This window comes from Mizuhopecten yessoensis, unplaced genomic scaffold (genome assembly GCF_002113885.1).
Source record: "Mizuhopecten yessoensis strain PY_sf001 unplaced genomic scaffold, ASM211388v2 scaffold10131, whole genome shotgun sequence".
Lineage (NCBI taxonomy): Eukaryota > Metazoa > Mollusca > Bivalvia > Pectinida > Pectinidae > Mizuhopecten > Mizuhopecten yessoensis.
This window is the reverse complement of record NW_018408394.1, coordinates 358,553-373,282: the sequence shown is the minus strand read 5'-3', so window position 1 is coordinate 373,282 and position 14,730 is coordinate 358,553. Positions and strand designations below refer to the sequence as shown.

Below are 14,730 nucleotides of genomic sequence, written 5' to 3'. Positions count from 1 at the left end.
AAACAAAACTTGTAGGTAAGGCAGAATTCAACAACAAACAAAACTTGTAGGTAAGGCAGAATTCAACAACAAACAAAACTTGTAGGTAAGACAGAATTCAACAACAAACAAAACTTGTAGGTAAGACAGAATTCAACAACAAACGAAACTCGTAGGAAAGGCAGAATACAACAAAAACAAAACTTGTAGGTAAAGACGGAACTCAACAAAAAACAAAACTTGTAGGTAAGACAGAATTCAACAACAAACAAAACTTATAGGTAAAGCCTGAATTCCAATTAGATTTCAATGTCTTGAGGTACTAATATATATAACATACCAGTTAGATTATTATTTTAGCAAGGTGTTTACGATATTGGATGAGTCTAGTAGCAAAACATACCCAAAACATTCATAAGACTAGCAGTTGTAAAAGTAAAATCCATGTATGAAAAAGAGTATGTGAGGCTTCAGCAGTATCATGTTTGTAAATTATAACCAAATGAGACTGCTACATTTTATACTTTATATCCAGTAACATGCTAGTCTGCTGTTGTGTGCACTATATAATATATGCTAGCAGCAGCTGGTCTGTTACATACCAATATGGAGGGCGATGTGGAGTTGTCCGACTCGCGACAGAAGGTCATCTTTGATCATGAAGTACAGGACATCATGTGACTGACTGCTGTCTACAAAGTGGTCCATCTTTAGGATGTCTATATAGGTATGGCCAAGGCTCAACATTATATTATTTATTGTCTGTGTATCATAAGAGTTGCGTACAAAGTCAGCAGGATCATTCGGTACAACAGATATGTGCATGGACCGTGTGTTGTTAGAGCGCAGAGAAAAGTCTACTGTTGTCAGGTCTGTATCGAACATGTACAGATTAAAAGACAAATTTTTTGCAACAATCCTTTCAAATTCTAAATCCCCTTTAGGTCTGAAAAAAAGAAAAGAAAAGATAAACATATGAACAAATCACTTATTCCATATTAACAAAGTTGAATCTAATAGTAAAAGACATGGGTTCTAAATCTTAATAAACGTCACCGCATATAAATGTATTCATACTTAATTTCAGTATATATAGAACAGCAATATTCACTCTTAAATCATCATCAGAAGAAATTTTTGGTTAATATATTTTCTTTTAAAAGTAAAGGATGACAAATTAAGAGGCCCCCAGTTCCTTGCATCACTGCACCCACCTAGCTATTTTGGAAGTAAGGCTGAAATGTGCCCAGTAGTTTGGTAGGACAGATCCCAGAAATATTGGCCACTTTATTTGTATAACTTTCTATCCTCAAAGGCTTGTAATGCTAATTAACACAACAATTGAATAGAAACCTTGTCTTTATTATGAAAAGAGATATTAATCAAATCTGCAAATTTGACCCCTTTACATTTTATCCCATGGGCTAAAGTTGCTACTGTCATGTTTTGGTTGAAAACTTTCTTGTAGTTTGATTGAAAATAATGCTAGATCAGGTAATTGATCTGTCTTGACTCCATTCCTCAATCCCAGAAAAGTCAGCCCCTTTATTTAAGTATAAAAATCTTCATGGGCAAAGGGGTCTTCAGCCGCAATTTAGTTGAATTCTGCTCCGTAGTTTTGGAGGAGGTATTGATGAATGAGACGACAGACAACAGATGGACGAAGCTCACAAAAGTTCACCATGGTACTGCTTTGTACCAGGTGAGCTAAATTCTTTTAAAATACTTGATATGTGTGCTAGATCCTAGTCATAGGATCCTGATATAAAACAATAAACTATATTTCTAGAATTCTTGTTTTTTCACAATAAAAGCAATATGTATAATTTCAATAACAAGCATGTATTAATAGAATATACTTGCCCTATAGAATATGCTAGTTTCCTGCCCCTGGTGTCAATGTTGACTCCTCCATCCTTCTCTGTGCAGATGGGCCAGTAGGTATTATTTGAGATTTGTATGGTGGAGTTACATTGGAAATGTTGTAGGGTAATAAACCGAAGAAGACGCTTTGCTTCACTCCGAGCATCAGACAAAACTTGGAGAGGGCTATATGCCTCATTAAAGTAACTAATTTGCACAAACAAATATACACCAATGGCAATAAATATTGCATAAATGACAGTCTTCTTTTTCTTCATTTCGATATTCTATTTCTTTCTTTTTTTATTTAATGAATGGTTTTAAACTAAAAAAATGTCTTGATTGTTATGTTGTTTTTCCTCAACTTGATGATATTTGGAAAAACTACCATAAACAAACGTTCATAAATAAATGAAACATGTTATGCTTAGCTAAAAAATAGGTAGATTTTGATAAGATTCTGTTATATGTTTAAATACAGGTAGGGAAGGAAGACAGTCAAGATCCATTGAAAAAGAAAACATATCATCTATCTTATATATGCCGTCTTCCTGTCCATTCTGTGGTCCAAATATGTATCACAGCCACAATGACCATCCTACCTAGATATAAAAAAAATGGATTATTAGTATACTAGGTAACTAAGAATTTTTAACAATGGCATATGTAAAGTACATTACCGGAAAGACTTTAAAAAATAAATTTCCATTTTGGTCCAGCACTGTACTTTCAAAACAGTAAAATTATCACAGTTCTTATCCTTGTAAAAAAAGTTTCAGTTAACTGTTTGATACATTGGTCTTAGTGTTTTGTAATGTCAATTCATGCGTATAATGATCGACCCTTTTTAAACCAACATCTCTACATTGTATCGTGCTGTGTTTGATTTATCGTTATCCTTTGAGTATTGGTGGAAAGATTTGCTCTGCGGTCCAGTTATGTAATTAACCAGCCTTGTAAAACTGCAGCAGCACCAGTCATACAATATTTCATGATCACGATATCGCATACAATATTCCTACGTCAAATATTTTTATTGGTTCATTGGTTCATTGCAGGTGACACCGTTGTTAGCGTCTATTCGCTTCTTTATATTATCCACTTCACTTCCGGTTGCGTTTGGAGGCATTTGAAGAGGACTTTATTTCTCAAAAATTTGTGAAAATTATGTACATGTGCAGTGGGTGGTAACAAAAGTTGCATCTTGATTTATATAAAATAGGGTATTCAGTTGTAAAAAAGGACTGACAGGCCTGTAGAGATCACAAGTCTCAAAAAAAGAAAGAATAGAGAGTTGTTTTACTGTTTGGTATATATGTATACACACATTGTGGTAAATTAGTTACAGACCTGTCAATGGGCTATACTAGAAAGTATATCTTCTTCATCTGTTAGACTTCCTCCGTCGATACCAACGATTACGGTAGTAGGGTCATTGTGCTGTTGTGCGTTAAGTATGTACAGTGATTATTTTTTTATTTGCTATAGAATAAAAACAGGTTAAAAGCAGTGAGTGAGTGTTAGTTATGTTGTAGTTTTTGTATATGTTCGATTATGTTGTATGTGGTGCATGTCCTGAATTCTGCTAGAGTATTTGATTGAATTATTGTTGTGGGAAGGAGGCTCCATTGTATTATGGTGTATGGAAAGAATGAGTGTCTGTATGTGTCTTTGGATGTGAAGATATGTCTGTAACTACGGTCGTGTCTTTGACGTGTTCTGGTGTCTGCCGGGATGAGATTGTTAGTGGGTATTGCTACTTGTTGGTTTATTATTTTGTAGAGAAGTATAATGCGTGTTCTTGTTCTGCGTGTGTGTAGTGTTGGCCATTGTAAGTTATGTATCATGTCTGTAACTGAGCTTGTGTTATGGTATTTGTTTAGGACATATCGTGCTGCTCTTCGTTGTACTTTTTCTAATTGATTTATGTTATTTGTATAATGTGGGTCCCAAACTGAAGAGCAGTATTCGAGTTTTGGTCTTACAATGGCCAATTGTAAGACCAATAGATATTTAATATAGATATTAAATAAGAAATAGCATCTGGTCCTGAAAAACGAAACTTTAAACAGCGCAACTTACTTTTCCTCTTCATTAGTACTCGGTAAAACCAAATATTATTCACAGCGACCTGCGTTCTCTTTTGGAATAATTATGGAACTCTTTTGTGCCGGAAACCATTAAGTCACCATAACTCGCTAATATCACAGGAGAGGATATGAACGTCGAAAAAGAATATTTCAACGAGCGCTCGGTCGTTTTCGTTTAAACGGTTAAAAACCGGTCGAACTACAGTTGTTCGTTTATTAAATAAGGTTGGACCTAGTAAGCTGATGAAGGCGAGCCTTGACGGTGGTAGGTAAATCTTGTTCCCGGTTCCCGGACTGAAACCCCGTACCAGGAATATAAAGATATTTTAATATCTCATTAACGCGATCGTTTATATATTTTTTTAATATAGAATAATTTCAAACATTACTTTCTAAATGTGACAATTACATGTCGTTGTTACAGTGAATATTGTTAACCCTCAAAAACCCATTGTCACCCTCGACTTCGCCTCGGGTGACAATGTTTTTCTCGGGTTGACAATATTCACTGTCACCTGCTAATGATTGCATATTTATATACTGTCCCTGGCCGCAGTCAATCGTCAAAATCACGGTTTTTCACATAAAACTAGAAATTAAGGGAAAATTGACGTGTTATTTTCAGATATAAACGACATATTTCACATGAAATTCTGACTGTTGGTGAAATCAGAGACGTATAAACGTGTTATATACGTCTCTGGTGAAATCAACATTTTGATTTTCAGACGACATTAGGCTAGCACTACCGGGAAAATGAACCATTACGACCTTTAGGAGACGAAATCTCGAGAAAATATCAATAAACTCCTGATTTACTCAAACTGTTTTTCGGCAGAGTCGATTACGAGATTTGACTCGGTTTATGATATATATATGCGCCATATAACATAAAACGAGGCACCTTATTCCGGACGTTCTATCCCCGCACTTCGACACGGACATTAGATAGCTGTTCCCAGTTTCCGGTTGCTTTGCGAAAGGCAAGTACAACATGGCATAGGGCATAGTTAGTTTAGTGAAATTAAGCATGCACGTTTGTTTGTATTTAGTATAATATCAATAACCCGTTTAATTTTCCCCCAAATTTTAAGCTCATTTGTGGGATATTTTTTTGTGTTTGTCTATATCGGCCCGTGACACTTGTCTGTCATTGAAGCAAGGACATGTTTCAGACCTTCTCCTAGTATCGTCTAGTCACCAGTTTCCGCGCGTTATCTTCTTCCATTACAAGGATCTAAACTCCAAGGTTGGAGTGCAATTGACCCTAGGAGGTGGCATTTCAAAGATTTTATTTTTTTGTAATTTCAGGTATTATATTAACTGGTGGTAACCTTCAAGTGAGGATTTGAAAGAAGGTAATTCCTCACTAAGGGCCAATGATGTTGGTAATGAGTTCAAGGTTATAACAGTTCTTGGGGTGAAAAAGAGAATTTGTAGGCGTCTTTTGCGGTAGATATTGTGTTTATTTTATGTGCCCCCCCTCCCCTTGTTCGTCTGTCACCTGATGTCCAGTTTGATGATGGGTTAATTTTAACGATATGAGAGATCTTGTATAGCATTGACAATCTAGCTTTTGCCCTTCTTTGTGATAAAGATTCCCAATCTAATGATTTCATCATGTTTGTAATACAGCCTGGATCTCTAGACCTGTACTCATTAAAAGTGGTAAGTTATGTATTTCTGCGCAGCCATTTTATCAAGCTATATCTCGTAACTACGTGACCTGTTGGACACAACACCAGGATATTTTAGATGTTTGGCCATTGTCTGTAAACTGACACAAGAATTACTGGAAGTTCGTCCGGAAAACATAAGAATTAATCACTGATTAAAAAACATGTTAAATATGCAGTTTTGCATAATGCACCTTTTATCTTGCTCAAAATGAACCCATACCTGAAGAAACAGTGAACTATTTCATTCATGAACCGGTCTTTTTAGTAGTCTGACAAACGTACGAAAATGTCATATGCAAATGAGGCCACATCTCGCCAATTTTTGTCCACTCCCGAAGAGCCAAGCAGACATTCTTATATCGATAAACAGTGTTTTTTAATGAAGCGTAAACCTTGTAATGTAATGAACATCCAATTTTCACCAATTTTAAACAGAAAAAAATGAGAAATAACTTACCATCAACAAAAATCGATATATAAGACTGCAGAAAAACAATAATAACAGATTGTACATTATAACTTAATAAATATAATAAATAAATTTATAAAATTACATGAATTTGTTCAATTTGACATCTTGAAAAATCAATTAAAAATGTGAGAGTTATATAGTTAAAATAAATTGTTTTGATAATTGATTTGACGATCAAAGATATTTTTGTTATTCCAAACGAAGCTTTTGTTCTTGCAGGTCACCGTAGAGAATTTCTTTATAGTGTATTCGAGTTATCTTTCTTTGAACACTAAATCAAAATAGACAAACGGAAACATATGACGGCTACTTCAGACGGGAGAAATTTGTTAAAATTGTTTGTTCTGATTTTTTTTAAATACAGTTTTATGTTGCTATATTTTTGTTTCCATTAGTAGATTGTATACATGTTTATGACAATCATCCGTAATTTCAACAGTTTTCTGCTGATATGAGTACGAAATCGCAGTTGCTTCTTAAGTGCACGGAAACTGGTAGCCCGAGGATACTGATATATTAATACCCGCCCTATTCTGCCCACAGAGGAGAAACTTTTGACAGGTAGTTGCAGTTGGCAAAATCATATCCGATAGAAAAAAAGGCCGACCAGCTGCCTCTTATGTTATAGGAGTACCCACAGCGGCTAGCAACGATTTATATGCGATAAGAATAAAAATAGTTAAAAAAAATATATAACTAAAGTAACGTATTCTTTCTCGCTATTTTTATTCTTATCCCATATAAGTCGTTGCTAGCCCCTGTGCTCTGCCCCGACGCTATATATAAAAAATTCTCTGGTCGTCGGAAAGCTACGTTTTCGCAGCTAACCTTCTACAACATGTACAACATTGTCAGATCTTGTACACTGCCGATTGATCAGCTATAGCTGTAAAGACATAACAGCAAAGTGTTAGGGGTACCGAAAGAGGTCAAATCGAGACATCTAAGGCAAAAAATGAGACACAAACAGTTGACACACATGTACGACAGTTTAAGACAGAGAATACAGTAAGAGGAGAGAATCCACTTTTAATGAGTTGTTTCTGTATTTTATACGTAATCGACACTTTGGTTCATTTTTCAACTTTGTCTTTTCCTACATGTTTGCTGATAAACATATTAAAACTATTAAACATTTTTTTCACTTTCAGATAAGTCTTTACAGCTACATCACAAGGACCTGATAATTTGTCGCAGTTATATTTGGGGGTGGCATTTTCTACACTGTTAAACCACAGGTGCTCGGGTTCTGGAATGATATTTTCGGGTATCACACTGTGACATCCCTGTGATAATAATAAATAATTAGGTTCTAGAATATGTATAACATTATCTATTTGTTAGTATAGTGGGTTGGAACATCTAGTGGGATGAGATACTTACACAGATGATACATTCTAGAACCCAATTATTTATTATCATAAAGTGATTTGCAATACCTGAATATATCACATATATTTTAGAACCTGAGCACCAGTGTGGTAAACCTCTAACAATGTTGGAGTAGTTCAAACTGAAACATGTCCTTGCCTCAGTACACAGGTACTGGAGCGCAGGAAAATTTTATGACGAATCGGGTCAATTTGGCTATATATTCTAATATGAGAATATATCAAATATAGGGTGAATGTAAGCAACAAGTCATATCTACTTTGATACGAACATGTCATGTCACAGTGGTCCAATACCTGATAATGATATTCAGCATAGACAGTCCTTATTGCAAACACAGTAATACGTAAAGGACAGAAAAAAAAGGATGGGGTGCTGTTAGAGGAAATATGACTTAGTATAATTAGAAACAGACATTAGAAATGGACAACACCAAGCCGAATTTTACCTCATGCAGTATTTGCACTTGACAGTAGACACAGGGTTAAAGTCATTCTGGTTCCTATGTATTATCACATAAATATCTATACATACAAAAAAATAATATAAGATGGAACATCAACATCTAGAATGTTATAAATAGATAGAGTTTTATAACATATTCCAACTGGTTCACTAGGAATATACAGGTACTGTGCTCGGACCATGATCATTCTTGTTAGTAAATGGCACAATTTTTTTTCTGCTAGAAAAAGTATTTCTTTTATAAGAATACTGATAAATACTATCCCTGCTGTCTATTTTAAACTGTTACTTCATTTCAGAAGGTGAATCTGTCAGATAGACAGTAAACAACATATCCATTGGATTGAACAGAATGCATATCATCAGTTCAAGACTGGTTGGAGAGCTTGTACACCCAAACACAGCCAGGTGTATCCAGTGTACCATTCATCGTAACTTTAGGTATGTGTTTGTGATTGTAATTGGGTAGCTAAGGATAAGGTACCCTTCCACAGGTAGAAAGCTACTCGTCAATCAGTCAAGTTTGATAGTTTTAATTTTTTAAATAAATTCTGATCTCTGATCCCTTGTGTGTAGATTAATTCTAGTATAATCACAGCTGCCTGTGCTACAATAAGTCTAGTATAATCTGACAGCTGCCTGTGTTACAATAAGTCTAGTATAATCACAGCTGCCTGTGTTACAATAAGTCTAGTATAATCTGACAGCTGCCTGTGTTACAATAAGTCTAGTATAATCTTGACAGCTGCCTGTGTTACAATAAGTCTTGTATAATCTGACAGCTGCCTGTGTTACAATAAGTCTAGTATAATCTTGACAGCTGCCTGTGTTACAATAAGTCTTGTATAATCTGACAGCTGCCTGTGTTACAAAAAGTCTAGAATAATCATAGCTGCCTGTGTTACAATAAGTCTAGTATAATCACAGCTGCCTGTGGTACAATAAGTCTAGTATAATCTGACAGCTGTCTGTGTTACAATAAGTCTTGTATAATCTGACAGCTGCCTGTGTTACAAAAAGTCTAGAATAATCACAGCTGCCTGTGTTACAATAAGTCTAGTATAATCTGACAGCTGCCTGTGTTACAATAGGTCTAGTATATATAATCTGACAGCTGTCTGTGTTACAATAAGTCTAGTGTAATCACAGCTGCCTGTGTTACAATAAGTATAGTATAATCACAGTTGCCCGAGTTATAAGGTCACAAATATTGGACTTTATGATAATTTTGTGTTTATATTATCATACTGCAAAAGAAAATGTATTTCATTGGTTAATCACTGCTATGATTTTCTACATTGCAATTCCAGTATATAGATATAAACAGTAACACACTTGCTTTAAGGATTTTAATTCCCATTGACTACACAAGTGTTGACTGGCAACAACAGACAGATTTGCCTTTCACCCATTAAATTGCAAGTAAATTACAAAGTCTCACAGGTAATATACAAATCCTCAGATGTAATATACAAATTCTTACATACAGGTAACATACAAATCCTCACATGTCATATACTGTACAAATCTGTACAGGTAATATACAAAACCCTTACAGGTAATATACAAATCCTTACAGGTAACGTAGAAATCTACACAGGTATATATACAAATCTACACAGGTACTATTACACAGGTACTATACAAATCTACACAGGTACTATACAAATCCTCACAGATAATATACAAATCTGTACAGGTAATATACATATCTTCTCAGATAATATACAAATCCTCACATGTTATATACAAATCTGTACAGGTAATATACAAATTCTCACAGATAATATACAAATCCTCACAGATAATATACAAATCTGTACAGTGAATATACAAATCCTCACAGGTAATATAAACCCATGCTACTTGCATATAACTTATGTTACTAATGAATTAAATGCTTTGCAAACTCTCTATGTAAAATTTGCAAGATTAGGTGTCAAAGCTAATGGTGAACTTGCCCAAGTATGAAAATGTTTATGTTGAATTTTCTTAATTAAGATTGCAAGATTTATTTCAACCACTAATAAGTGTTTTCTTTATATGCAGTACCACAAAAACCTTGAGTGAGCTGCGGAAATTGTCCACTGTGAAAATAGTCGATAACAGCTTGATAGGAAAAAAGGCATCAGAGAGCGGCAAAAAGGTGAAAATTCTTCAGGTTTACACCAGGAATCAGGTAGCACGTGTTGGAGACAAAGTGTTGTTGTCAATCCAAAAAGAAAGGAAAAAGGCATACATCGTTGGATGTGTTCAGAAACCTAAGGCAATGCAGCCAAGGTTTGACAGTAACAATGCAGTGTTAATTGATGAAACAGGTGCACCAATAGGGACCAGGATCCGTGTCCCCTTACCCTCACATCTGAGGGGTGTCAGTGGGGACTTCACCAAGATTTTATCAATAGCCACAAAATTTGTTTGATACCTAATGAAAGTTTTACAATAAAAATAATTGATAAAATTGCTCTTTGTTGTGAATTCAATTCTTTACTATCTTTGATTTACTGCCTTTTGTAAGTTCACTATTTTTGCTTCCTGTCTATTTACTTCTCTGTCTGTGCTACCTGTCTATTTACTTCACTGTCTATTTACTTCACTATCTTCGCTTCCTGTCTATTTACTTCACTATCTGTCCTACCTGTCCATTTACTTCACTATCTGTGCTACTTGTCTATTTACTTCACTGTCTATTTACTTCACTATCTTCGCTTCCTGTCTTTTTACTTCACTGTCTTTGCTTCCTGTCTATTAACTTCACTATCTGTGCTACCTGTCCATTTACTTCGCTGTCTGTGCTACATGTCTATTTACTTCAATATCTGTGCTACCTTTCTATTTATTTCAATATCTGTGCTACCTGTCTATTTACTTCTCTGTCTGTGCTACCTGTCTATTTACTTCTCTGTCTGTGCTACTTGTCTATTTACTTCACTATCTGTGCTACCTGCCTTTTTACTTCAATATCTGTGCTACCTGTCCATTTACTTCACTGTCTGTGCTACCTGTCTATTTGCTTCAATATCTGTGCTACCTGTCTATTTACTTCTCTGTCTGTGCTACCTGTCTATTTACTTCACAGTCTGTGTTACCTGTCTTTTTACTTCACTGTCTGTCCTACCTGTCTATTTACTTCACTATCTGGGCTACCTGTCTATTAACTTCACTATCTGTGCTCCCTGTCTATTTACTTCAATATCTGTGCCACATGTCTATTTACTTCAATATCTGTGCTACCTTTCTATTTATTTCAATATCTGTGCTACAAGTCTATTTACTTCTCTGTCTGTGCTACTTGTCCATTTACTTCACTATCTGTGCTACCTGTCTATTAACTTCACTATCTGTTTTACCTGTCTATTTACTTCACTGTCTGTGTTACCTGTCTTTTTACTTCACTGTCTGTGCCACCTGTCCATCTACTACACTATCTGTGCTACCTGTCTATTTACTTCACAGTCTGTGTTACCTGTCTTTTTACTTCACTGTCTGTGCCACCTGTCCATTTACTTCACTATCTGTGCTACCTGTCTTTTTACTTCTCTGCCTGTGCCATCTGTCTATTTACTTCACTGACTGTCCTTCCTGTCTATATACTTCAAGATCTGTGCCACCTGTCTATTTACTTCAATATCTGTGCCACATGTCTATTTACTTCAATATCTGTGCTACCTGTCTATTTACTTCAATATCTGTGCTATCTGTCTATGTACTTCACTATCTGTGCTACCTGTCTATTTACTTCACTGTCTGTGTTACCTGTCTATTTACTTCACTATCTGTGCTACCTGTCTATTTACTTCACTATCTGTGCTACATGTCCATTTACTTCGCTGTCTGTGCTACCTGTCTATTTTCTTCTCTGACTGTGCTACCTGTCTATTTACTTCACTATCTGTGCTACCTGTCTAGTTACTTCACCTATTTATTTCAATATCTGTGCTACCTTTCTATTTACTTCACGGTCTGTCCTACCTGTCTATACCTCAATATCTGTGCTACCTGTCTATTAACTTCACTATCTGTGCTACTTTTCTATTTACTTCACTATCTGGGCTACCTATCTATTTACTTCACTATCTTTGCTTCCTGTCTTTTTACTTCACTGTCTTTGCTTCCTGTCTATTAACTTCACTATCTGTGCTACATGTCCATTTACTTCACTATCTGTGCTACCTGGCTATTTACTTCACTGTCTGCCCTACCTGTCTATACCTCAATATCTGTGCCTCCTGTCTATTTACTTCAATATCTGTGCTACCTTTCTATTTACTTCACTATCTGTGCTCCTTGTCTATTTACTTCACTGTCTGCCCTACCTGTCTATACCTCAATATCTGCGCCACCTGTCTATTTACTTCTATATCTGTGCCACATGTCTATTTACTTCAATATCTGTGCTATCTGTCTATGTTCTTCCCTGTCTGTCCTACCTGTCTATTTACTTCAATGTCTGTGCTTCCTGTCCATTTACTTCACTGTCTGTGTTACCTGTCTTTTTACTTCACTGTCTTTGCTTCCTGTCTATTAACTTCACTATCTGTGCTACTTGTCTATTTACTTCACTGTCTATTTACTTCACTAGCTGTGCTACTTGTCTATTTACTTCACTGTCTGCCCTACCTGTCTATACCTCAATATCTGTGCTACCTGTCTATTTACTTCAATGTCTGTGCTACCTGTCCATTTACTTCACTGTCTGTCCTACCTGTCTATTTACTTCACTATCTGTGCTACTTGTCTATTTACTTCACTATCTGTGCTACCTGTCTATTTACTTCTCTGTCTGTGCTACCTGTCTATTTACTTCAATATCTGTGCTATCTGGCTATGTACTTCACTGTCTGTCCTACCTGTCTATTTACTTCACTATCTTTGCTTCCTGTCTATTTACTTCACTATCTGTGCTACCTATCTATTTACTTCTCTATCTGTGCTACCTGTCTACTTATCAAGGCTTGAATATGAGGGAAGATAATTCACATAAATAAATTTGGTAGCACTTCATCCCAGCATGCTTCTGGCCAAATATTTTCACCCTAGGCATTTAGGCTATTCAGAAGAAATTGTTTCAAATTTTTATACATCTTTGAATCTGTGACCTTGAATATGGGCAAACGTCATTCATTTGAACAGACTTGGTAGCCTTTCATCCCGGTATGCTACTGGTAAAATATTTTCACCCTAGGACGTTTGGTTATTAAGAAGTCGTTTAAATTAAAATCTTGAAACTTGAGAATGATTGATCATAGAAATGTTCAAACTTGATGTGTGAGTTGCCTCAGAGGATGCAAACAGTCCTATAGATTGTGGGTGTTGTCTATCAGAGGTCCGTCCATCGTGGTTCGTCGTGCGTAAACTTTATACATTTTCAACCCTCTCTCAAGAACCAGTGGATGGATTTTTTTCAAACTTGGTCAGAATCATCCTTGGTAGATGAGGCTACAAAATTGTAAAATTGGGATTCCTACCCCAACCCCTGGGGCCAGGGCCAGGGCCAGGCCCCAAAGGGAAAATTAACCAATATTTCAAAAATCTTCTTCTCCAGATTTAGAGGTACTGTATTCATTTTCTCTACATGGAAAGAAATATCATCAGGGGCTTTACTCAAATTGTAAATTTTAGGACCCCCGAGCTATCTGTTCTCCCTTGGGGAGGGGGTAAATTTTACTATAGTTTATATAGGGAAATAACACTTTTGTGTATATTTTGACAACTTTATGTAGGAAATTATTTTTACATGGTGAGAATTATTCTTGGAGGAAGATGGTTTCAAATTGTAAAATTGAGATTCCTACCCCAACCCCTGGGGCCAGGGTGGGGCCCCAAAGGGAAAATTAACCAATATTTCAAAAATCTTCTTCCCCAGGCTGAGAGGTACTACTGTCATTTTCTTTATATGGAAAGAAAGATCATCAGGGGCTTTACTTAAATTATAAATTTCAGGACCCCCAAGCTATTTGTTCTCCCTTGGGGAGGGGGTAAAGTTTACTATAGTTTATATAGGGAAATAACACTTTTGGGTATATTTTGACAACTTTCTGTAGGAAATTATTTTTACTTGGTGAGAATTATCCTTGGAGGTAGATGGTTTCAAATTGTAAAATTGAGATTCCTACCCCGACCCCTGGGGCCAGGGCGGGGCCCCAAAGGGAAAATTAATCAATATTTCAAAAATCTTCTTCTCCAGACTCAGAGGTACTACAGTGATTTTCTCTACGTGGAAAGAAAGATCATCAGGGGCTTTACTTAAATTGTAAATTTCAGGACCCCCGAGCTATCCGTTCTCCCTTGGGGAGGGGGTAAAGTTTACTATAGTTTATATAGGGAAATAACACTTTTGGGTATATTTTGACAACTTTCTGTAGGAAATTATTTTTACTTGGTGAGAATTATCCTTGGAGGTAGATGGTTTCAAATTGTAAAATTGAGATTCCTACCCCGACCCCTGGGGCCAGGGCGGGGCCCCAAAGGGAAAATTAATCAATATTTCAAAAATCTTCTTCTCCAGACTCAGAGGTACTACAGTGATTTTCTCTACGTGGAAAGAAAGATCATCAGGGGCTTTACTTAAATTGTAAATTTCAGGACCCCCGAGCTATCCGTTCTCCCTTGGGGAGGGGGTAAAGTTTACTATAGTTTATATAGGGAAATAACACTTTTGGGTATATTTTGACAACTTTCTGTAGGAAATTATTTTTACTTGGTGAGAATTATCCTTGGAGGTAGATGGTTTCAAATTGTAAAATTGAGATTCCTACCCCGACCCCTGGGGCCAGGGCGGGGCCCCAAA

The 14,730-nt window shown here is 36.0% G+C and overlaps 2 protein-coding genes across 4 annotated transcripts in view; one reads left to right on the top strand and one right to left on the bottom strand.

The window, feature by feature from the left end:
* The window catches only part of LOC110459587, a 7,257-nt gene extending 3,233 nt beyond the window's left edge, over positions 1–4,024 (bottom strand). The window contains exons 1-3 of the mRNA XM_021511916.1: positions 3,925–4,024; positions 1,843–2,444; positions 582–925 (exon numbers count right to left, since the gene is read on the bottom strand). Of these exons, the coding sequence (XP_021367591.1) occupies positions 582–925; positions 1,843–2,120 (622 nt within the window). The 5' untranslated portion in view covers positions 2,121–2,444; positions 3,925–4,024. The remainder of the gene's footprint in view (positions 1–581; positions 926–1,842; positions 2,445–3,924) is intronic.
* Positions 4,025–4,106: 82 nt separating this feature from the next.
* LOC110459593 (39S ribosomal protein L14, mitochondrial-like) lies at positions 4,107–10,396 on the top strand. 3 transcript variants are annotated; one of them, XM_021511925.1, is made up of 3 exons: positions 4,107–4,197; positions 8,240–8,381; positions 9,990–10,396. In XM_021511925.1, the coding sequence occupies exons 2-3, from the start codon at positions 8,293–8,295 to the stop codon at positions 10,360–10,362; spliced, it is 462 nt and encodes a 153-aa protein (XP_021367600.1). In that variant the 5' UTR covers positions 4,107–4,197; positions 8,240–8,292; the 3' UTR covers positions 10,363–10,396. The 3 variants fall into 3 exon arrangements, with proteins under 3 accessions (XP_021367600.1, XP_021367598.1, XP_021367599.1); XM_021511923.1 differs by lacking the exon at positions 4,107–4,197 and adding an exon at positions 4,836–4,915; XM_021511924.1 differs by lacking the exon at positions 4,107–4,197 and adding an exon at positions 5,244–5,290.
* Positions 10,397–14,730: the final 4,334 nt, after the last annotated feature.